Raw genomic sequence first — 24,570 nt, 5'->3', positions numbered from 1 at the left:
CTCCTCTTGTCCCAAACCTCACTGAAGCCTCACATGTTGTGTCATGTTGTTGTTGGGGTTATGTTCTGCGTGCCTCTGGCTAGGCTGATAAAATATTGAAATTCACTGGAGTGACTTCATCAGATATTCTCGAAATCTGTTGTCTTGGATACAGAGCTGCCGGGGCCTCCACGTTGGTAGCGTGTGTGACCCGGACTGTTTGGTTGTGCTCCTCAAAGGAGAGTGCACCTGTCTAAGAGCATTTACACCACATCCTTCCACTATAGCCTGGAACTGTTTCCTCATAGAAAATTCAAAATGCAGTTGTTGCATTGTTAAAGACTTAAACGCTTTGTCATCTAATCTGTATGTAATCCGAGCCTGGTGCATTTAAGCACAGAACATGAAGTGTTTTGTTTTGGGATGCAAAGCAGTGGTTGTTGCACCTGCAGGGAGCATCACAACTCAAAGTAAACACCTGAGTTTGGCTTCTCATAAAGAAGTGCAGGCTGATTTAAATATTTTTTGACACCTTGAACTTGACCCCATGACAAGGAAGGAGAAGCGCTAATAGATGGTTTTTGAAGTTGTGCTGAAACGTCAGTCAGTCAACAGAAAATTGACAATTATTTTAGTCAGCTGTCTGCTGAATCATTGATCTCATCTATCAAGCAAAAATGCAAAACAGTCACTGGATGGAACCTCTCAGACTTCAAGATTTTTCTCTGTTATAACTTTAATATTTTTGGATTTCATTGACTTCAAAATGTAGGGCTACAGCAGGTTAAATGAGTTACTCTGCTTGTAATGGACCTTTCTAGTCATCTAGTGACCACTCAAAGTGCTTTTTACACTACGAGTCACGTTCACCCATTCACACACCGAGACCGAGGCTACCATACAAGTTTTAACACACTCACACACCAATGGAATAGCCATCGGGAGCAATTTGGGGTTCAGTATCTTGCTCAAGGATACTTCGACATGCAGCCTGGAGGAGCCCGGGATCGAACCACTGATCTTTCGATTGGTGGACGACCCGCTCTACCTCTGAGCCTCAGCCGCCCCTGCTCTTGATCAGGGATGGGTTAACCGCTAAGAGTATTTTTGACCAGTTAAGCGTGTTGGTCAATAGGTTGCTGCTCTTGAGTTTACTGCATTGCAAACCACACAGGTGTGGTAGCAGCTAGCTAGCAGCGCCACTCCTTTGGTGATTACCGCTACTGATGCTGTCTTGACCCAACAACATTGCTGTTGAAACATTGTGCCCACCCTCCGCTCTCCCCCCAGGTGAGTAAGCAGCTCGACTTTAAGCCACAAACCCCCTTTAGCATTGTTAACTGTGTTATTACTGTTAGCGTTGTTAACAGTGTCAGCACAGCTAATGGTACTAACACAGTTAAAAATTCTATAAAGGGTCTTCATGGCTCACCAGGGCAACGTGGGGGGAGATCATAGGGTGGCCATCATGTTAAATCTCACCACCTTTACATGGATAGCGCTTTGAAAAAGGCACTAAAGCTCTCTGAGTCAATGGAGCGCCTGACTAAAATCAAAAGCCTCTTTTATTTCACTTAATTTTGCTTTTTTTCTTAAAAATCAACTTGCAGGTTAATGGGTGTTAACCTGTCGAAAGCAGCATTAACTGAACCTGACATCCTTATTCTTGACTGATCAGTAAAACGTTTGGTCTATAAAATGGCTTTCTGGGGTGCAAAATCCTTTATTAAGTCTGTAAAATGTCAGAAAATTCACAGCTTTCCAAAAACCTTTGGTCTTCAGCTTTTGTCTGACCAATAGTCCAAAACCAAAGTGAGTTTCAGCCATTAACTGTATGTGGTATGAGGATGGGATGTGGTCATAATGCCTATTTAATCTTAAATCTTCATCTGTTTGCACTGATTCAAGATTGGAAACCAACATTTGACTGTGGGGCTCACTGATCACTAAGGCCAAGTATGCTCAAAATACTCATTATATTCTCATAGACTTGAACACGTTCCTACACGTACTGCACCCCAACCGTCACACGTCGTCCCCCTCTATGTCTCACGTGTTATGTCTCTGCCTCGCATTCACCCGTCTCCTTCCTCTTAAACTGCCGTGCTGCAGACCGTTGCATGATGTCATTGAGACCGCGACAAGTCGGAGCTTGCTTTTGGCAGAACAAGACTCACTGCACCTCAACACGTCCCTCCGTCACACCCTCCCTGTTCCTTTCCCTTCCCTGTCAAGAGTTCTGTCTCGTTCTTTAGGAGGTCACAGTGATCACAATCAGCCTTTGCTGCAAGCTCATAACCAGGATTATCATCTCCAAGAGTTCGCATGGAGGCAAAACTCTAATTCACAGCAGCTGAGAGAGTCAGCGAGAGAAAGTAACGTAGGCGGATGTTCACGCAACCCACCCTCAGAGACCAATCAGTAAGCCGACCGCAGCTATTTTCCACCATCAACAGATGTGCTACTTGTTGCCTCTCATCTCGCCGTGCTGCTAAATTCACTGTGAAACCTTGTGCAGAATATCTCCTCTTCTTTGTCATCTCTTTACGTGCTTAAAAAAAAAAAGATCTCAGGCACATTTTACTGAGGCTGCTCTAAACAGCTCCGCTCGGCTCAGTATGACATCTATTAAGCTTAACGAGTGTGGAGCTCAGGCAGTCGGACCGTGGGATATACAGTCGGCGAACCGAGTCTCAAATCAGAGACGCCAGCCCTCTGCATTGTCTGGTATAAATAGATCTGCAATTGGAGCCAGAAGAGTTGTGGAGTGCGCCCGAGGGGTTGTAAACAGATTGTGATTTGTTGCGGGGAGATTGAGGGAAGAAGGTGGGAGGGAGCTACTGAGCGGGCAAGGACGCAGAGCAGGGCCAGAGGATAGGGCATGAAGAAGGAGGATGGAGGGATGTGAGGAGAGGAACCTGCAGAGAGGGAAGGTGGTGAAGAAGTAAAGGTTCAGCTGAAGGAAGAAAAAGCTTCCAAAGAGTTGAATAACCTTCAGTAATTACATAAATACACAGTGGAGAAGAGACGCTTTTGCGCTGAGATGTTCAAATCATGAATTATTATTATGCAACAGCCGTGGAGATTCCCTCTCATGCTTAAAAAATGTTCCATATCAAACTGAAGGAAACTTTTAAACGCTCAAAGGAAAGAAGAGAATGGGAACAGACGTGTGAGGTCTCTGCTCTGTTTCTGCTTCAGATTCAGAGGAAACGTTACCTTCAGTTTGACAGACTGGAATTGAACTGAAGTACCTTCTCTTGTCAAACTCATGTTGATCCGGGTGTCATTTGTGTAAGACTCCTGGAAGCTCCTCCGCTCTCCCTCGAGACGGCACGTTTGTCTTTGTTTTGGTTTTCTCCGAGTGCCCCCATATTGTCTTCTATCTGGCACACATCAGTAAACTCATGTACGTGTTTGACGTCACAGCTTGTACACAAAGATGTGCTGATATCAAAGTTTATCTTTGTCAAGTGGCAGCCAAGTTAGTCTGGTGGGATTCTCAGTGCTCCTCCATGCACGTCTCTGGGTAGTTCAGCTAGTGTTGTGTGTGCTTTGACCTTTGAGACAGCAGATTTCTCCACAGTCATTCAAGCCAAATAAGGTTTTTAATGAACTACACTGCAACTGCAGTGCATTTTATTGAGCTTGACCTGTGACCTGCTAATGATTATTTTCATTATTGATTAATCTCCTGATTATTTTTACTTGATTACTTGATCAACTGTTTGGTCACAATGCAGTGAAAAATGCATATTCAAGTTGCTTAAATGTGTCAAGCCAACAGTCCAAGACTAGAGCTTTGATCGGGCCCGAAAAATCAGACACAACCCTTCATGAACCTGAATACTTAATGATCAAGCCCGAACTACGATAGCAGTTCTGGGCACATTTATTACAAGCTAAAGCCAACTTATTGTTTTTAGTTTGGTAATCAATATTTCTGACATAAGATGCGTTTGTAAATAGCTACTCCAAGCACTAGGGTGCACTCTGGCACAAAGTGGACTGTTGATAAATTTGGGGCGCTGTTGGAATATACAGTTCAGTTCAGAGCACCACACTCTTGGAGCAACAGAGCGTACTCTGGAGACAGAGGAGCAAACAGCAGTAAAAGTGAAACTTTAATATTTGCTAATTCATATGGAAATAGGATGGTCTAACACTGGGAGATTAGCGAGAACCCAACTCGATCCAAGTAGGGGGAACATTGAGAAATTACGGCCCAGTCTAAGCCCAACCCAAACCTGGCGTGCCAGGTTGGGCCCATCTGGGTGTGGCCAGAGAATCAAAACTTGATCCAAGACCCAAAGACATTCATTTTGTTATAAATTAAGACAAGAGAAACACATACTAATCTTTCGCATTTACTGGTTAATCGATTATCAAAAACGACTAATGAATTAAATAACTAACATTTTGTCTCACAGTTATTCTAATTTGATCTGAACGATCTGAAAGTGAAGTAAAAGTTTCTTGAAATCTTTGCAGCAAAAGATTTGCAACTGCAAACATTTTCTTGAAGGACTTTTCTTTAGAAGTTGTTGCTAAATGGCGACCACCAGGGCTTTAACATGAAGCCAATACAGAAGTGCCAAAAGATGCAGTTCTTTGAATGGCCACTTGAGGCTGACTCTAGAAGCCAGTCAGTCCCCATAGAAATTAACATGTTTACAGCTTGGTTAAAAAAAAGTCTGTATAGCTGGTTTCCCTGTTTTTGACAACTACGGAGGCAATTTTTTTTTACATAACTCACCTGTTTACATTTTATTAAGGCTTAAAGTTATGCAAAATTATGGCCGGGCCATTTTGAGTGACAGACTGTCTGTCAATAGTGTCCTCGGCTTCCCGGTCAGATCCACGCCTCACTCCTCCACAGCTCCACCCTCTCGCCCAAATATGGTCACTTCTGGCGCCCAAAAACCAAGATGGTGACAGTCAGATGTCGAACTTAAGGCTTCAAAACAGGAGTCCACGAACCAAAGGTGGACGTCACGGTGACTACGTCCTTTTATTTTTTTACAGTTTATGATTTGCACACATACACAACAGCATAAAACAAGATAATAGAAATTAAACAGATGTGACAAATAAACATAATTTAGCAAAATTATAAGAAAGTACATGATAATAATGAGCGCACAAATTTGCCACATCAACACCCAACAATAGTGAAAAGAAAATACACATAAAAAAAACATGTCTGTTCATGCACACAAAATAACAGACCTGTGCAACAGCAAAATCTGAGATAATAATGAATCAGGACATAATTGTGTTTTAAAGAAGACTAACAAACAATTATGTAATACTAAGCCCTAATTTTATTATGATCCTGCATTATTTAAATATCTGGGGAGCCTCCCTGTGGGGAAAGTCCTTACTCGGCTTCACCTGAAACCATTTTGTGGTTTTATTTGTTTGGGAAATGCTGGCAAATTCCAGGCCAGGAATTTGAGCACACGGTATTAAACCACATGGGAGAGAAAGAGAGAAAGAGACGGTGGTTATTATAAGTAGAGGAGGGGGGGGGGGACCAAAGGAGACATGCAGCTGAATGGGACGCCTGCGAGTGAGTGGGAGAAGGAAGCAGAGATATTCGATGCACTACAACCGGCGCAGAGGGTTTTCCTTGGCCTTAGAAGCAAGGAAAGCAGGTCGAGCGGGGAAAAGAGCAGAGAGGGTGAGGAGAGAGACAGTGTGTGTGTGTGTGTGCGTGTGTGTGTGTGTGTGTGTGTGGTGTGTGTGTGTGTGTGTGTGTGTGACGTTGGTTCCTGGAAAAGCAGAGGGCTGCAGAATAAACAGGCTGCATGCCTGAGACTGCCCTGTGATGTCACCACTGGGCAAATGAGGGACGAGGGGAGGAGAGAGTGAGGAGCGAGGAGAGAAAGAGGACAGAGACGCCCATCAGGTTAAACAGGAGAGGGGATGAACGGAGAGCAAAAGAGGTGAGGAGCAAGAGGAGAAGACAGATGAGCAGGAGAAGGAGTCCTTCCCTGTAACAGACTGAGAGAAGAAGGAAGGAGAGAGGAGGAGGTGCAGTGATAAGGAGGAGGGGAGGCCGCTGAGAACAGGAGGAGGAGGAGAGCACTGATGGGTACGTTTAACGCCACCACTGATTCCCACCTCTCTATCCCTCTTTTGTGCGGGGAGCAATTAGCACCACTGGCGTGACAGAGATGCCACACGAGTGTGTGCATTTGCGTGTGTCACCGCCAATAAGTGCATGAGGCTGTTTGTGTTTGTGTGAGGGACTCAATATCCGTAGAAGAACATTTTGTACGGTGAGAGTGTGTGTGCACGCATTTGTGTGGATGAGTTATGGATTTGCATTAGCCACGATTGGGTCCGCAACGCTTTGACAAGTGCAGCTTTCTGTCATAATCACATCTCTCCTGTCCTGTCTGTCTGTCCTTGTCTAATACCTCTGATGTAAAATGATTGTCCTGCTCTTATGTAAATGATAAAACTAATATTAGATCAGAAAAAAGGGGCGAAAAAGAAGACAAATTAGCCTTTTATTAACAGACGTCAGCGGTCACAGTGCATGTTTACCTTTGACGTCAGCCCTCAACTGACCCTGAAGTCTTAATATGGAGTCCTTGCTACTTTCAGCCTTCAGCCAAGACTCCTTAATAGTCAGCAAGACATTGACTCAGGTTCTCAAAGTACAAAGTGACTCATGCAGATCTAGGTAAAATCGTGACATAACTGCAAAAAATAAGTTAGTGAGAAAAGCAACTTTAAAAATAAATTAAAAAAAAAAAAAATCTAAATGTCATCATCACCAAGAAGTTTTCTATCATTGTGATTATTTTCAGATTTGACATCAAATGCAAACTTTCTCTACGGAGTGATTCACGATTGTAGGAGTCTGTCTGCGCTAACAAGCCCCCTCTCTGCTTCCCTTCTCGTCTCATCAACTGCCAAACTATAGCCGTCGTCGCCTCTGAAACGATCAAGGGCCAGAGAACAGCCAAAACTGAGGGCGTCGCTGCATTTAATTAAATACTGGGTACCTTGTTAGTCAGATTCACAAATGCTCGAAGCTCCTTTTCATGGAGGGAAACTAATAGTGGAAGAAAGAAGGAGACTGAGGTGAAAGAGGGGAATGAAAGAAGGCATCTTATAACAGGGAAATGTCAAACCTCATGTCCTGAGGGTTGAAATAGACTAATTTTTCCTTTGGTCGCATTGTAAGTAGATTAGAAGACTGCGCCAGCCACTGACTCACATGTTGTCATCCCCCACATGACAGCAACTCCACAAGGACTCGTTGCATGTTGTTGCTATGTTCTCCTAAGGCATGGATGGCAATAGCCGCAGGGGTGCATTTCACCTGCTGCACGAAAACACAAAAGAGGAAGTGGAGTGTTTAAAGGCGCCATATGGCTTTAAAGGCAAGTGAAGCTGTTTGGATGCACAGTTACAGTTCGTCTGCACTTAGAATACTGCTCAGGAGTTTTCCAAGCTTACGTCTGCAATCTATTTAAAGGATCTCCTATGAATGCTTTATGGCTTTATTTTTCAAACGTGGCACGTCTCAGAGAACGATGTATCATACATCAAAATGCGGCCCAACAGATGCAGGGTACTCGGCCTCAAAACTCGGAGTGGAAATGAAAAGATATCAGCTATTTTCCAATAAAAGTGCTCCTAGCAAGAAAGATGTGTCTGTTTTTCAGTCTGTTTTTCAGTTTGTCACAGCGAACCATAGAGTGGCTATTTGACAAGTATAGTTTATTTATGATCATTGAAGCCTTCTTGAAGGTTCTTTGACACCTTAATTTGTGATTTTGTCAAAGGATTGAGTGCAAGTGTGTCTACAGTGTAAGTGCATCTGTGCGTTTGTTGGGGCACGCGTGTGGCTCTGCTATTAAGTGTACCAGTGATGGCGTGTTTGCCTCTTTATTAACACAAAGTTCCAGACAAGTATCTCTGGCTCTCGCCACGCTCTCTGTAAACATGTAGGTAAATAATCAGCCAATCGACTCCTATTTATTCAGATTTAATGGGGAGGAAGCCGCGTGATTGGAGGGCTTCCTGTGCAGTGATTTGTGGGTGGCTGGCTCGGCTCAAGGTCTGCACCTCGCCGGGTCAATGCAATCTTTGTCAGGTGTCGCCGGGCTTCACGTGTAACTGTAGCATTAGTCATGGGTTGTGTGTATGTGTAGCAGGGTGTCTTTGTTTTTTTAAGGCATCAATGTCACTCTTTGTGACGCTTTATCAGTTCCCATGAGAACATTATGTCATCACCTTGTTCACAAAGGGGTCAGAGGTCAGGGTTAGCTATTGAAATACGCTCTGCTATGGTTTAAAAAATGGAAGATGGTTACCAATGTGGGGGTTTGAAGTCGCTTTGAGCACCGCTCCACCTTTAAATGTCAGCTGATTGATTACTTTCGATAGATGCTAAAGATTTAGACCTTTGTTTGGAATGGCAGGTCAAATAACAGTCAATACTGGTGTTTTATTATCAGATGAAGCTCTGCTAATTTGATGTATCTCTCTGATATCACTGTTTGTGTGTTTAGGTAAGAGTGTCAGCTAAATCTTTATTTTAATCTTTGACCCTTACATTGTCAATTCTAAATAAAGTAGTAGTCTAATTAATGTTAGTTGTACTAGGGTTGGGTTACGTTCACATTCAAACTGATACCGGTGCTAGTATATGTGCATCTGCTCATCTATCAGTGATACGAAGCTATTACTAAAATAATACAGAAAAGAGAATAGACCAGACACTGAAACTTTTGTAGCAAATTGGTGCTGCAGAGATAGTTTGGCTAGCTGGGAAGCTGACAGAGCAGCCACAGAGCCCAGTGTCCCACTTCAAGGCTTCAGGACACTTCTGACTCCTGCTTGTACACATGAGAGTGTCATCATCAGAATGAAAATCTGCAGCTATGTATTTCCGTCTCTAAAGTTGCATAAAAGCTGGTGAAAAATAAAGAACTTATTAATTAAGACCTCAAAGCTTTGACTCATTCAATGATGATGCTCAGTTCTGGATCTCTGAGAAGGTACACACTTTAGATAACATAGATAACAAGGGCTTTGATTTATTCACATTCAGCTATAAAAATTGACACTAAGTTTTTGTCATTCTCAACTATGATTGCTCTGCTCTAACTTCCCTTTGTCTCTCCCCTCCATCCCTACAGTGGACATCAACTCGGCGCTGCCCCTGCGTCTCCCTCCAGCCGCCATCCCCATGGACCTGCGCGTGGACCATCACCAGCAACAACAGCAGCAGCAGGTGTCCTCGCTCTCCCCGCCCGGTCAGCAGTCGTCCGGCCAGGCCGGCGGAGGCGTGGTGGGGGCCTCGGTGCGCGAGCAGCAGCTGCAGCAGGAGCTGCTGACCCTGAAGCAGAAGCAGCAGATCCAGAGGCAGATCCTCATCGCCGAGTTCCAGCGGCAGCACGAGCAGCTGTCCCGCCAGCACGAGGCCCAGCTCCAGGAACACATTAAGGTATGTCATTTATATCATTGAAGGGGTATTTGATAAGAACAGCAGTGGGATGTTACTCTAGCCCTGGGTTGCTGTGTAAACATGGTGACCACCCATGTGAATAAGAGGCTTTATTTTGAGACGCAAAACCCCTTTAGCATTGTTAACTAATGTAATGTTAGCACCACTAGCCGTGCCGACACTGCTAACGGTGCTAAAAATGCTAAAGGGTTTTTGTAGCTCAAAATGAAGCTGCTTACTCACCGGGGTGACCTTACAGAAGACCCGAAGGTGGCCGCCATATATATTTATATTCACTGGGTCAGGAATGAGTGGCGATGCTAGCTAGCTCCCACCCCAACTGGACAGTGAGAAATATAGAGCAGTAGATAGCTTACCCGTTGCATAGCAGAATTTACCCATAGACCAACTTGCGTACCTGGTCAGAAATTTTCTTGGGGGTTAAATGATTGAGAGTTAACTGTTGAGATCCCTGTTTTGACACAATATTTTCAAACCATTTTCTTTCAAAGTTGAGTAAAAGTTTACTTTTGTCCAGGGACTTGCTTACAACTCGAATTATACCTCTTAATATCCAGCATATCAGCCTCCTCAAAGATTGTATATTGAGTAAATTTGGCCTTTATTTTCAAGGAAAAACAGAATCATCAATCATTAACGCTGTGCACAGTCAGCAGCCAACAAAACACATCAACAAATACAGTTAAAGCAAGAGAACAAGTTTTAATTTAACTCCTCCAAGAGGCAACAATCCAAAAACACAGCAGCAGGCTTGCAGCCCGAACCTATTTAAAACTTTACTAAACAAAGCAGAGGCAGCGCTTGATTTAGTCTGCCACAGGATTCTTCATTAACAGACTGAACTCACCAACACAGAGAGCAGCTCCGTCAGCTTTAAATCACTTTGCTCCGAGTAAAGAGGGAGCGGAGAACAAGGAGGCACTTTGGCTTCATTTGCTTCAACTTCAGGGACGGATAACAGCAATATAAGGATGTGTTTAGATCCAGAAAATGTGTGAAAGACGGACTTTTGTAGCGCTGGTGTTGCGTTACATAACTAAACCCTTATGCGCCAGTCCTGCTGTAACCTTACTTTAAATATCAGCATCCAGTATTACATACTGTATGTTCAGGAGCATGTTTTAATATGAAGAGCCAATGTTTGACGCTTCCACTGGGCTGTATTTGTTCTTCAGAACATAATGACACTTTGAGTCAGACTTACTTTACACGTCGAGCGGTGCATGACATATAGCAGATGAAGCTGGGATCACACGCTCGTATCATAGTGACCTGGAAATACAAAGTGAATCTAGATCAGCACGCCCACACTCTGAAGCTCTAATACATCAGGGCCCCTGAGAGCAGCGCACAGCTCCTGTGGGGCTGAAATGTCATGTAAAAATATTCTACTGTTTGTTCTCTTTAGAATATTACCGCTGTAATATGAATGGTAATGCACACATATTCAGCTGAACTACTTCTCAGAGTAAAAGGTCTAAAAATGGATTGTGGGGGCAGAAGATTCGATTGCAATGTGCAGGATTACATTAGTTTGAATTTAATGATTTTAATTCCTCGTGTGCAACTTGATTCATACTCCAGGTCTGTCTTTCTGTTCATTTCTTTCTTATATACTGTCTTTATTCTCTCCTTGTGTCTTTTTCTTTCTTCTCGTCCTGCTTCATTTTTTCTTCTCTTTACTTCTTTTCCTCCTGTCTACCTTCTTTCCTCTGTTTATTCCTTCCTCTCCTACTTCTTAAATTTAGTTCCTTTCCTCCTGTCTTCCTTCTTTCCTTTTTTATTCTCCTTCTCCTTTCCTTCCTGTATTCTTTCTTTCGCCACTTTCTTCTTCCCTCTGTTCCTTCCCTCCTCTCTGACTCCTGTCTTCTATTTACTTCCTCTCCTCTTGTCTTCCTTTTTCCTCTCTTCCTTCCTTACTGTCTTTCTGACTTTCTTCTTCTCTTTCCTTCTCGCATTCTACCTTTCTCCACTTTACTATTCCCTCTGTTCCTTCCTTCCTCTCCTTCTTTCTTCTCTACTTCTTTCCTCCTGTCTTCCTTTTTCTTTTCTTTCTTTTACTTCCTGTCTTTCCATCTTCCTTCTTTCCTTTCTTCCGTAATTGCTGTCTCTGATTTTCTTTTTCTTTCATTCCTGTATTCCTCCTTTCTCCTCTTCCTTCTTCCCGCCGACCCTTCCTTCCTCTCATACTTTTTTCTTCTGTTTACCTCCTTTCCTCCTGTCTTCCTTTTTTCTCTCCTCCTTCTTTCTTCTATGTACTTCCTTTACTCTTGTCTTACTTCTTACCCCTCCTCCTCCCTTACTGTCTTTCTGATTTTCTTCTTCTCCTTTCCTTCCTGTATTCTACCTTTCTCCACTTCCTTTTCCCCTCTGTTCCTTCCTTCCTCTCCTACTCCTGTCTTCTATTTACTTCCTCTCCTCTTGTCTTCCTTTTTCCTCTTCCTTCCTTACTGTCTTTCTGACTTTCTTCTTCTCTTTCCTTCTCGCATTCTACCTTTCTCCACTTTCCTGTTCCCTCTGTTCCTTCCTTCCTCTCCTTCTTTCTTCTCTACTTCCTTTCCTCCTGTCTTCCTTTTTATTTTCTTCCTGTTTTTCAGATTTTCTTCCTCACCTTTCCCCTGTTTTCTTCCTTTCTCCACTTCCTTCTTCCCTCTGTTCCTTCCTTCCTCTCCTACTTCTGTCTTCTGTTTGCTTCCTTTCTTTCCATCTTCTTTCCTCCTTTCTTCCTCCCTTACTGTCTTTCTGTTTTTCTTCTTCTCCTTTCCTTACTGTAGTCCTCCTTTCTCCTCTTCTTTCTTCCCTTGGCCCCTTCCTTCCTATCATACTTCTTTCTTCTATATACTTCCTTTCCTCCTGTCTTTCTTATTTCCTCTCTTTCTTCCTTACTCTCTTTCTGTTTTTCCTCTTTCTTGTCCTCCCTTCCTACCTGTATTTCTCCTTCCTTTACATCATATGTTCCCTCTGTTCTTTCATTCCTCATTTTCTCCTCTTTCTGCTTTCTTGTCTCCCTTCATTTTTCTCTTCCTTCACCACTTCCTGTCCTCTTTCCTGCCTCATTTTTTGTCTCACTAACCCGCTTGGTCTCCTTCTTTTCTTTTTAGCTTCCTTACTGCATTTTGTCTTTCCTCCCTTCCTCCTCTTCCCCTTTTCCTTATTTTCCTGTCCCCTTTCTTTCTCCTCGTCCTTGATTCCTCCCTGTCGCCCCTCTTGTCGGTGTTACTGTCATGTTATCCTTCTCCTTGTCTTTACTTTTCCCTTAAATTCCTCCCACCTTCCGTATTGTCTTTCTGTTTTCCTTCTTTTCTCCATTCCTCCATGTGTTGCTTCTGTCTTTACTTCCTAAGTTCCCTTTGCTCTTTCCTTCCTCTCCGACTCTTTTACTTCTTTCCTGTCTTCTTTCTTTTTTCCTTTTTTGTTTTTTGTCCCCTCCTCTGTCCTTAATGTGTCTTATATCCTTCCTCTCTTCCTTCTTTTCTTCTGCTGTCTTTATTCCTTCCCGTCTCCATTCATTTCTTCTGCTCTCTTCTACAGACCATCTGTAATGTAAGAGTCTGTTGCAGATGCTTCAGGCATATTTGACATTGTACTTTGCTCCTGCAGCTCAATGGTATTTATGAACTATAGTTTCCACTGTGCGTTTCCTCTTGTGGGACTGCCGTGTCCCTTCTGTCAGGTCGTCTTGTGATGTTGAGGGATGAGCGATGCTGTCTGAAGGGCTGTCTGGCCTGTGGTGGGGCTGCAGGACCACTCAGGTGGAGGCCAGTGACGCACAGCCTGAGCAGGGAGGCCCGTCCTCAATCAGCCCCATTCACAGTCCCTGTGTACACACACACAGACACACACCGTGTTGTACAGGCATTAAAACATACACATCCTCTCAAATGTCAGCAAACACACAGTCACATGCATGCCCAGTTTGCTCCCACAGGCAGGGTCAGCAGCACACACTTGCATTTACACACACTCTCACTCAAACGTCGGCACTTTTCTTGTCGACAACAGGGAACCCTCATGGAGTGAGAGCTACCCTGAAGCTCTTCACAGTTTTCGTCAAAAGGGGAATTCTGTGTGTTCATCTCTGGTCTATTGAGCCACAGGGGTTTTGGGTGCATGTGTTTGTGTGTGTATGTGGGTGGGGAGGTTTCTTTGAGCCTTCCCACCCACTCAATCCCCCATCCCCAACGTTGATTGAATGGCAAAAAAAAAAAAAGGATGGAGGCTCTGGACTGGAAGCGGGCCAGAGAGCTGATGTGCTTTTCTCACGAGCCTTGCCTCACCTTCCTCTCACCTTCAGCCACTAATTTATTCTCAGACTTGTCTCAAACATTTGATTTGCCCTCACGGTAAACACAAGAGCATGTCCCAGCTACTGAGCGTCTATTTACTGTGTTTAAAAGCGCCATCAGAAGTTGATTACATGCAGTTACAGTAAACTGATCAAATATTGCCATTGGGTGTGTGATGATAAGGGGAAGAAGAGGGTGTCGGTTCTTTGGCACGTCAGAAAGAGGTCATTATGGAGCTGGCTGAGAGCAAGCACAGACAGCTTGCCTATTTATTGTATATTACAGAGACATTAAAGAGTAATTGGGACTCTTGATTTGGTGCCTTAGGTCGAAGACATGTATTAAGGCTCCGGAGAAGTCAAAAGCAGCTTTCAGTGTGCATTTGTAGCATTTAATTGATGCTCTTATCCGTGGTGACTCACCGTGAGTTCTGGGTCTCATTCAAGGACACTTCAATGAGACGAGTAGGTGTTTGTGAGCACATTTTGGCTTTCATGTGCATTTTATTTTTGACCTTTTTGGTGACAGGACAAACCGTCGAGCCACACTTGTGTTTGCTCCTCCAGTGTAAAGGCCTCGGGAAGGCAGATTTTTTTGCATTTAAAGCATTTAACAGATGCTCTTCTCCCTCTTTTCCGGAGTGATGAGGAAATGAGCAGATTGGATTATGTGTCTTGCTAAAGCCTCATCCCCAGTTAAATTGTTTATATTTATTTAAAGGCTTAAGCTCGTGGCCTGAGGTTTTTATAGAATTGCAAAGGTTTTATTTTATTGCTTCAAACAGCTGTCAGACTTAATTATTTCAGATGGCAACTTAAGCAGCCCAGGAGTTGAATGTAAATAGATGTTTAAAGACGAGAAAGTAATGAATTAATTACATTTAGATCCGAACACAAGAAGTTATCGCTAAGTGATCTTATCTCGCAGCTAAGAGGGATTAAGAAGCGTGTCCTGATATATAGGTTTACAAAAAGTTTTAATACATGGCTGGAAGTTTTTACTGACCTGATTTGGATGTGTCTTCCCACAGCAGCAACAAGAGCTCCTGGCGTTGAAGCACCAACAGGAGCTGCTGGAGCATCAGAGGAAGATGGAGAACCACCGTTTGGAGCAGGAGCTGGAGAAACAGCAGAGGGAGCAGAAACTGCTGCTGCTGAAGAACAAGGAGAGGGGACAAGAGAGTAAGTTGCAGATACAGTACTGTGACAAGATGGGAAACTGAGAAGCGCTAAATCCAAAGTAAAGTTTGTCCACCAGACATATTTTGGAACAGCTCAAACCTGTTTTTTCTGCACATCTGATAGTTGAACATATTTTCCAAAGTACACAGTGTGTAGGATTTAGAGGGATATATTGGCAGAAATGGAATATAATATAATAAGTATGTTTTCTTTAGTGTGCAATCACCTGAACACTCGAAATGTTGTGTTTTTGTTACCATAGAATGAGCCGTTTATATCTACACAGGGAGTAGTTCCTCTTCTACGGAGATCGACATGTCGAACTGCCATGTTTCTACAGTAGCCCAGAATGGACAAACCTTGACAAACACTGGCTCTAGAAAGGGACATTTGCGTTTTTGTGTCAGCCTCCGTAGTTTGCAGCCCCTCTGCGACAGGCAGCATCGGAAAAACAATGAAACTGTTTGTTTTGGAGAGGAAGAGACCTCTGTGGATAATTCGGCTCTTGATAAAAACCTCATGAACATGTAGATCTTGATGAACAAATATTAGCAGGCGCCTTGCTAGCGGTTCGACTGCAACGAGCCAAACAGCCACTAGATGCCACTAAATCCCCTCAAATCTTACACACTGTTCCTTTAAACAAAGTCTTGAAAATTCAACTCAGTCTGACACCTAATTCAGATAGTAAGGTTTTATTTTGTTTTCTCTCACCCTCGGTGCAGCATGTATTCACACGTTACCACATAAAGAGCACCAACAACTACTGGAGGAAAGAAAACAAGAGAATAGCAGTTGTTGGAAAAATTACTGTGAAACATTTCACACCTCTTCTCAGAAATGATGTACTAAAGATACCAGGGAAAACAGTCAGAGTAAGCAACAACTCCTCTGTAACTGTTATCACTTTTTAAACTGAGCTTTTCAGACTGAATGCATTTGGGAACATTTCTGGGACCCCCACACATCACCGTTTCCCTGTTTGGTGGTGTCTGCCAGGGGTCTGAACCATTTAGCAAGAACTCTGCATTCAAAACGCTCCATGGTTGAAAGGACCGTTGGGATCAGTATTCACAGTGTGTGTCTGTGTGTCTGTGTGTGTTTGCATGTCTGTGTATTTCCATTTTACTTGGAGAACCTGTGTATTTACTGTGGTAAACGAGCTGTATTAGCCGGTGGCCTTGGCGAGGGCAAAGCCAAGTTATTACCGCTGCCTGCTGGATGTCTCTCAACAGTTCATTGAAAGCGAGTGGACAGGAGTCCTTGAGAGCAGTTTACACACTATATGGAAAGTGGTTACAGATCCAGGCTGCATCTGTGCGAGTCGTGTGTGTGTGTGTGTGTGTGTGTGTGTGTGTGTGTGTGTATTACTCATGTTGTGGGGACATAAATCTGTTTTCACGGTCACATTGTGGGGACTTGCCTTCCTTTTGGGGACAAAACACAAAACCCGTGACGTAAATCATTAAAGTTTAGGGTGAAGACTTGGGTTAATGTTAGGCAAGCAGTGGTTGTGGTAAGAGTAAGTCTCCTGGAAATGAATTTAAGTCAATGTAATGTCCTCTGAAATGATGGAAGCAAGACAGATAGCTTACGTGTACCTGTGTGAGGACTGTTTGTGATCAATTTTCTCAGCACTTTTCATTGTTTTCATTTCTTTATCTTGCATTTATGTTTCGAAATCCCACCTTGGGATAGGTGTAAAGCTGATATTTATTTTCATTATCAATTAAAGCTGGGGCAGGTAGACATTTGGAAAATGTAAAAAAAAAAGGCAGAATTTGAACATCAACCCTCCTCCTGCAGCTTCCCCCTCTCTGTCCTAAGCCCCTCCCACCAGTGACCACAGGTATATCCACGCGCTTCATACAGTAAACCTGTATCTCATGTACATTGATTTAATCTAAGTTCATCATAGAGTTACACACAGTTAATTTGCTCAGCTCCATCTTGCCCTTCTCTCTCTCTCTCTCTCTCTCTCTCTCTCTCTCTCTCTCTGTTTATTAGACCACAAATGAGACAAGAATTAGCTAGCTAACATTAGCCAACTCACTGTCCCTCCATGTAACTCCCCGCCACTGTGGACTGCTTCCTTGGGAGCACCGGGTGTCACAGCAGGCGGGTGGCCAGCAGCAATGCCTGGTCGAAACTGTGTAACAGCAGCAACAGAAAGTTTGCTGCTCTGGTAGAGAGTTGAGGCTGTCCGGTTCCTGGCTGAATTCAGATTTTTTCCCCTCCTTGCAAGTTGGTCAATAGCAGGGAGTGAGGAGGACGACACACTATGATGCGAAGCTCTAGCAAACATAAGCTACATACATATGTGAAGCCACGGCCGTGAGCCTTTGGCACCGGTTAGCAGAAGGCTAAACTATTAGCAACATTTTCTCTCCAACTCTGGAACGCCTCACTGATATTTACACATTTTATTTTATTTACTGTCAGACTCTCTTTGAGACTCTCTTGTTGATAAGTCAGAAATGTAATTTTCTCTCAGACCACTTAAATTACAATATGCTCTAAGTTTATTATGGGATTTTTGCCCAATGGTGCCAAAATGAAACTGCCTAACCCAGCTTTAATCTGCTGGTTATTCTCTCAATTGATTGATGAATTGTTTGGTCTCTACAATGTCATTACAAAGTATAAAAATGTCAGTTTCAGTTTTATAAAGTCTAAGACGATGTCCTCAAACAGTCAAAAGCCCAAAGAATTAATTTACAATTATATTAAAACATAAAAAAGTAAGAATTTCTCAAAATGGAAAGGCTCGAGCCCAGAGAATGTTTGGTTTATTTAATTAAACTGTCATCAAATAGTTGTAGATAGATTTTCTGCCAGTCGACTTAATTGCTTCAGATAAGGGCATCACCTGATATTGTACTGTGCTGTCAACTTTGTAAAAGCAAATATGCCCCTCAATTATTTAAGAATTGTCCACATGGCTGTCATTATTATAAAATTAAAAAGCTGTTAAACCTCACTGAACCACTGGTGGGTCAGTCATTACAAACTCCCGCAGTGCAGCCAAATTTTGGAAAGCCTGAGTTTCCTTTTTGGGGTTTTGATTTATTTCAAACTTAAAACTACCTGAAGGGGAATAAAATGGGAAAACTGGATGTTGAGTTAAAAATTAAACTGTGGAGTATAATTATGGTGAGACATTTTATTACAGGAAGCATGTGCCAGCTGACTGCCCATGGTAGCTTGGCCTTTTTCATAGACGAGCACAAACCTTCTACAAGGTCTTGACAGTCAGTTGTTGTGGACAATTCTGGCACACAAAACGCACTGAAATTTTGTCAAATTACATGTCCTTGAAAAATATTAATGGCTTTTTTTGGCAGTTGGTGAATATCTCATTTTCCTCTTCTCTCCTCAGGTGCCGTTGCGAGTACAGAGGTGAAGATGCGGCTTCAGGAGTTTGTCCTGAATAAGAAGAAGGCGCTGGCCCAGCGGAGCCTCAACCAAGGAGGGCTCCACAATGACGCCCCCTACTGGTACCGGTGAGCAGCCGTTAATGCTCCAATTAACCCTTTGAAACCTGGATTGATATCACTTTTCATGTGCTGTGTTCTTGTACAATTAAAACACAAAATAGGCAAGAAAAGTGAATAATGAAATACAGTGCAGGGAGAGGCAAAAAACCCAGAGGGCTTATTTGAAGCCGCCAGTCTTTCACACGTATTTAAACTTTTCAACCCTGAGCAAATTGGTTTCATTTCCTTTGAAATCAGGGGGAAAAGGTCATAAGCAACTTGGCAAGAAATGTCCTTCAAATTGCAGGAAAATATAAGATTAAGAAAATAAAAATTCTATAAATAATAAGAAGTAGTACTTTATACTTTTTCTTTTCTGTATTGCCAATTTTCAGGTAAGTTTTTCCTGTACTTTCTGCTCATTGACTTCTTCCCATGTTTTTCACAGAATTCCAGATCATTTTCTCAGGTTACAAAGGATCAGTAGAGGCAGAAAAGAAAAGCAGACGGTTTATAGCATAATTTAGATTTAGCTCTCAGCGTGTGGTTTTTTCATTATACTCTAAAGGAGAATCCTTTGACATCATCACCTGTCTCACATTAATAAGTCACTATCACTCCTGTCAATTTGCAAGCTGAAAAACAATTTATATGTCATGGCTGCCGTTTTATCTTGCAGTTATTTGTAATGACTGTGAGCAGTTGAATACAGTAGAAGCTAACTGCACATCATTGTCATTTCTCTGTGATTGCAGCTGAATAATGTATTAGATTGTGTCGTCCCCTCTTCCTCACCTGCCTCACTGTGTGAGCCTGACTGAGAGACAGATCAAGCAGGGTTATGAAACAAAGATGGGAACATACATGCACACTCACGTACACATGAGAAGCAGGATATTGGAAGCTGATGATAGGGGCTCTTACACTGAAGGCTTGGCCTTGAATGTTTATTGTAGCATATCTGCAGCCCTTTGCAGGTGTGTACACTTGCTTTTTCCTCTTTGTTCGCTCTGGTAGTCGCATGTCATGTGCTTTCATTGTGTGAGTAACGTGGAAACATGGTTATGCAAACAAATGGAAGTTACCTGAATTAAATACTTCATCTCTTTTTGTATTTGTACTGCTTGTCTAATGGGAGAGATTATTGGTCTCCCTGGTATTCAGATTCTTTGCTTCAGTAAAAGTCCAAGTTTTGGTAGCTGTTCATATGTTTTGTATTAACATAATTACAAACAACAATAACAAAAAAAAATAGTAACAACAGCTGTCAGATGAGTGTAGTGGATAAAAAAGTACCACGTTTCATATCTAGTTGAGTACAATTATACTGAATCTAAGAATCACTGTGTTTTTGTTACCTTAAAATGAGCTGTTTTTATCTACACATGGAGCAGAGAGTTCACCATGATGTTCTGTAGTAGTCCAGAATGGACAAACCAAACACTGGCTCTAGATGGGGACATTGGTGTTTTTGCATCGGCTGCTGCAGTTCTCCTACATGCTTGGCACACAGGAGAAGCTCCAGTTGGTTGCAGTCTTCAGCCTCACCACTAGATGGCACTTAATCCTACACACTAGACCTTTAAAGACTGATTGTTGCTCCTGAGTGAAAGTTGAAGAAACCAGATGGTTAGATTTGGTTTGAAGTCTTTGCTGTCAGAACATGCCAAACACTAATTCTGGTCAGCAGCAAGTCAAACCCGTTGTGAAGACAATGTAGACAAAAGAAATAGACAAAAGAAAAAAAATCTCAAGTGAAGTCAGTATTTTTTTGTTACAGTTATAAACACACGTTATGTAGTCAGTCAGTCATGTTACCTTGCTAACTTACCATTAGCATCAAATGAGTCGACTACCCATACAGCTACTATAGCTAACGTTATGTGGTGAATTCAGTCGTGGGGCAGCCCAGTGTTGTTATCTGTGGCCAAAACAATCATGCAAAAAATAACTTCATAAGTGCGATGAACGTTGTTGTAACGTTAAAACGTTACTATACCCATTAGCATAGTGGCTGGTCCCGTCTTCTTCTTCCTTTGTGAAATGGTAGGTGGCAACTAGTGTTTGAGGTGCGTTAGTGGGCCTCTTTAGCGATGTACAGCTGGTTTAATTGTATTGAACATTTATTTGACATTTGTTATATTTCTATCAAATTATATCAAGATAAACCCTTAAATATTTAATGTATATTGTAGTTAAGAAGAAGAAGAAGATACACTTTAATTCCATTTTTCACTCTGTTGTTACATACACACAAGCTTGAATACACACACAAGCCCAAACAGGACATGCATTAAGAAGAGAGATGTCAGAGTGACTTGGACAGGTGCCCTGAGCAGTTGGGGGTTCAGTGCCTTGCTCAGGGGTGAATTGGCACATCTCCAACTGCCAGTCCACACTCCGTATTTGGTCTGGACAGGGACTTGAGCCGGCAACCTTTCAGTTCCCAAGCCAAGTCCCTATGGACTGAGCTACTGCCGCCCCCACAAGCACTGGACATAATTTCCAAAGTATTTTCTCCATGATTATGCATTTCATTTGGCACAATAAAAAGCACTTAAACCATAAAATGCAAACACATAACCAAATAAACAATGTTACATAATCTTGATGTGTGACCCAATGAAACACCCACAAGCTTTGACTTTCAGCAGCTCAAAGTGATACAAACTTTCTCTTTCTATATCTGCCTGTCTCCGCTTTTCTATGCCTTTCTCTCTCCACTCATTGGACTCATCTGCCCCCTCAGTTTTGGAAGAGATGAGTGTGTACATCCGCTCGTCAGGAACATGCATTTGGTCCGAATCCAACTCGGCTTAACTTTGCCTACAAACACCACCTTATTCTGTAGGCAGTGAGCAGATGGCAGCACATGTCTGCAGCCTTGCCAAAGGATTTGCATGATGCGTTAATCATACAGATCTTTGACAGCCATGAAGTTAGTTACTTTGTTCGGATTACTTATGCAGTCACATGTCCACTAAGTTATGAGTGTTTGGCCTTGTTTCACATGATTTTGGTATCTTGGTGTCACCTTTTAATACTGTGTTTTTGTTCCATAGTAAAACCCAACACAGCTCTCTGGACCAGAGCTCGCCCCCACAGACTGGTGTGTCCACCTACAACCACCCTGTGCTGGGTGTCTACAACCCCCGGGATGACTTCCCACTGCGAAAGACCGGTACATCACACACACACACACACACACTCTTGCACTCTTAGTTTTGGCAGTGCAAAGCTGGCTATTTGTCCTATGCAAGCTCACGTTCAGAGAGGATTACACACACAACTGTAACGTCCAGTAGCCGCTATGCAGACTCACGTCTAGCATAATTTAGATGGCATCAGAGCGGTGCACCATTAATCACATCCACATTAGGCTGTCAGGGTCTCCCAGCATACCCCACATGAGAGTGTTAGAGAGAGTAGAAGCGTAGGTGGTTCAAGAGTTCAATAGAGTGTGAGAGTTTTTTTTTTTTTTTTTAACATTTTAGCACCTGATGTTTTATTAGATTTTAACAGTTCCTTATCCTTAGGGGTTGTTTTAAATCAGCTGTTGTTCAGCAGCATCTTCAAAAACTTGTTCTTAATGCTGACAGTGGTAATAATTACTGATTTTTATCAAAATTGCTCCTCTCAGACAAGAATATATATATATATATATATATATATATATATATATATATATTAGCATATATTTAGCTTAGGTTCTTTCAGATTTGAGGCATTTAGCAACACTCTGATGCTGGCTGTTGTACAATTTTGTGTTGCCAGACCTTACTGCTGCCTTTAATTTGTTCGATGATTGCATATTAAAACTAACTGGCTCTAAAAGATCCTATTTGAGGGCTGTGTCAGCTGGGAGCATCTCCTCTAGCAGTGCAACAATTACTTTTGGGGTTCCCCAGGGCTCTATTCTTGGCCCTTTATTGTTTTCAATCTGCACGATACCTCTGGGTCAAGCAATTAACAACTGCAATATTTCTTTTCACTGTTATGCTGATGATACACACACACACAAACACACACACACACACACACACACACACACACACACACACACAGTGAACCCATCACCGGTCCACTGTTTGCTCACAGTCTTGGAAGTCCAATAATTTTTTCATATTAAATGCTGATAAAAGCTTTGGACCTAAAACAAATATTGAGCATGTAAGCAGTAATCTGCTTCAACATGGTTTATGCTACAAAACGGAAACTTTTCATGACACCCAAACCTTTACTTACTCTCTGTGTCTATCTATTTAACTCATAATTAATTTTACTTTCTTAAGCTTGGCATACACTGTTCTAAGCCAATTTCTCCAAGATTTTTGAGCTGCATGACTTTGTTTTAGAGTTCGACCAAATTTCAGCTTTGTTGGGCTTTGTTGGGCGTAACACATTTTGGTAGGCTGTTGTCAAGCTCTCGCAGAGTTGAAGCAGAGCCATGAAACAGCAAGACCATTGCCTCTTTTCTCTATCAATCGTACAGTGGTGCCTATACCCAGATAATTTATTGCTGCTGGTAACTTGTGTGTGTGTGTGCATGTATGTGTGTGTGCATATGAGAAAAAGAAAGCGAAAGAGAGGGATACCAACAGATGGAGGAAATCTAAGCTTGGACTGACCTTTTTTTTTCATTTTGTAAAAATGGACTTAAAAGCTTTTTTTTTGGACGTCTGTGTCTACACTGTAGTTAACTATATTTCTGCAAGCAACTTCTACCTGCCTGCCTGAGCTTTTAAATGAATCTTTATTGATAATTGTCAATAGCCAGAACACTGCAGGGGCCAACAAACCATTTTATTGTATATTTTACGTGTACAGTGTGAGCACTCAGGACATGGCCTGACAATTGGACCGCACAGCGTGGGCACATAAATTAATACCTTTGGCTTTACATTGCAGACAATTACTTGTACAGTGGGAGTTGGATTTAAATAACATTCTAAAACAGGCTCAAATGGTAGTGTATGCCCAGGTTGAGAAATTAACCAATCTCTGTCAGCTTGTAAAAACACTTTTCAGCCGATTTCTGGTCCAACAGGAGCCTGTAAATCCATCTTTCCGTGGTTTTTGAGACTGATTTAAATTTCACAAAACATTTTAACAACAGCCATTTGTTAACTCAGGAGCCTCAGTAAGAATGAGTAGTTTCTTAAACTTTCTTTAATTTAAACTTTTATTCATGTTTTCTGTGCCCAGCCATGTAACTTATAATTATTTGCTGTATTTTCCAAGAAATTAATTGACCACCTTCGGCTTCGAAAACACAGCAGGCAGGGTAATTACAACATCTGACTTTAAATTGGCTTTTAATTAGTTTTACTTTCACTTTTACTGCTATCTTATTGCCCTTTATCTGTGGAGGACTGTGTAATCTTGTGCTATATGTAAATAAAAGTGATCCCAGAAACACTGTTGCTTTAAGCAGTAGCTGTACCACTGCATAGAGCACCATGTTTTCTTTTAAATGGGTGACAAATCTTGTCAAAACCCATTAGAGCTTCTACAATGCTGCAGAGTGCACCACTGGAATAAAGTTTTCTTGTGGCCTACAATCTAACGTTGTCTGGCTTCAAAGTACAGAAGCTTTTACAGAGTAAAACCAGCTGTTTGCAGTGTGTAATTGTCAGGTGTGTGTATGTGTACAGCTTTGTGTGCATAAAGTGCGAGTGGTGTATGTGGTGGTGTAGCCGTGAAGCAGCGGTCGTCTTACAGTGCAATTATTCACTTAGTGCAGCGGCGGCAGGCGGCTCCAGCCAGCGCTCCAGCCCTGTTGACTCTGAGCCTTCGGGCTGCTGGCTACGACTGCAGATAGACCACAGTTGACACTGGCCCACACAGCCACATTCCACCCTGGGAGAGGAGAAGAAGAGAGGGAGGAAGAGAGGAAGAAAGGAGGAGAAATTGAAGAGCGAAAAGGGAGGGAAGTCGAGATGGTAGAACAGTGACAAACAGGAGGATGGAGAGAGGATGATGAGAGTGGGGATGCTTTAGGTGGCTTCACTGACCGTTTAAACGACCTCAAAACACTTTTGTCTTGTGAAGAAAAACATTTGAGGTAGATGATGAAGGGAGTGTTTTAAAAGCAGAGAAACAGAAGATGAGAGCACAGAACTGGGGAGCTGGCAAGCAGGATTTAAACTAAATCC

General features: G+C 42.4%; 1 protein-coding gene across 3 annotated transcripts in view; it reads left to right on the top strand.

The window, feature by feature from the left end:
* LOC126401892 (histone deacetylase 4-like) overlaps positions 1 to 24,570 on the top strand; it is a 72,773-nt gene that overhangs the window by 20,326 nt on the left and 27,877 nt on the right. For 2 of the 3 annotated variants that reach the window (XM_050063445.1, XM_050063446.1), the window contains exons 4-7: positions 9,144 to 9,451; positions 14,789 to 14,939; positions 18,319 to 18,442; positions 21,478 to 21,596. In XM_050063445.1, coding sequence (XP_049919402.1) covers positions 9,144 to 9,451; positions 14,789 to 14,939; positions 18,319 to 18,442; positions 21,478 to 21,596 — 702 coding nt within the window. Of the gene's footprint in view, positions 1 to 5,724; positions 6,077 to 9,143; positions 9,452 to 14,788; positions 14,940 to 18,318; positions 18,443 to 21,477; positions 21,597 to 24,570 lie in introns of those variants that run through there. The other variant, XM_050063447.1, reaches the window with a different exon arrangement.

Source organism: Epinephelus moara, chromosome 15, assembly GCF_006386435.1.
Source record: "Epinephelus moara isolate mb chromosome 15, YSFRI_EMoa_1.0, whole genome shotgun sequence".
Lineage (NCBI taxonomy): Eukaryota > Metazoa > Chordata > Actinopteri > Perciformes > Serranidae > Epinephelus > Epinephelus moara.
This window is presented reverse-complemented; position numbering and strand designations above follow the sequence as displayed.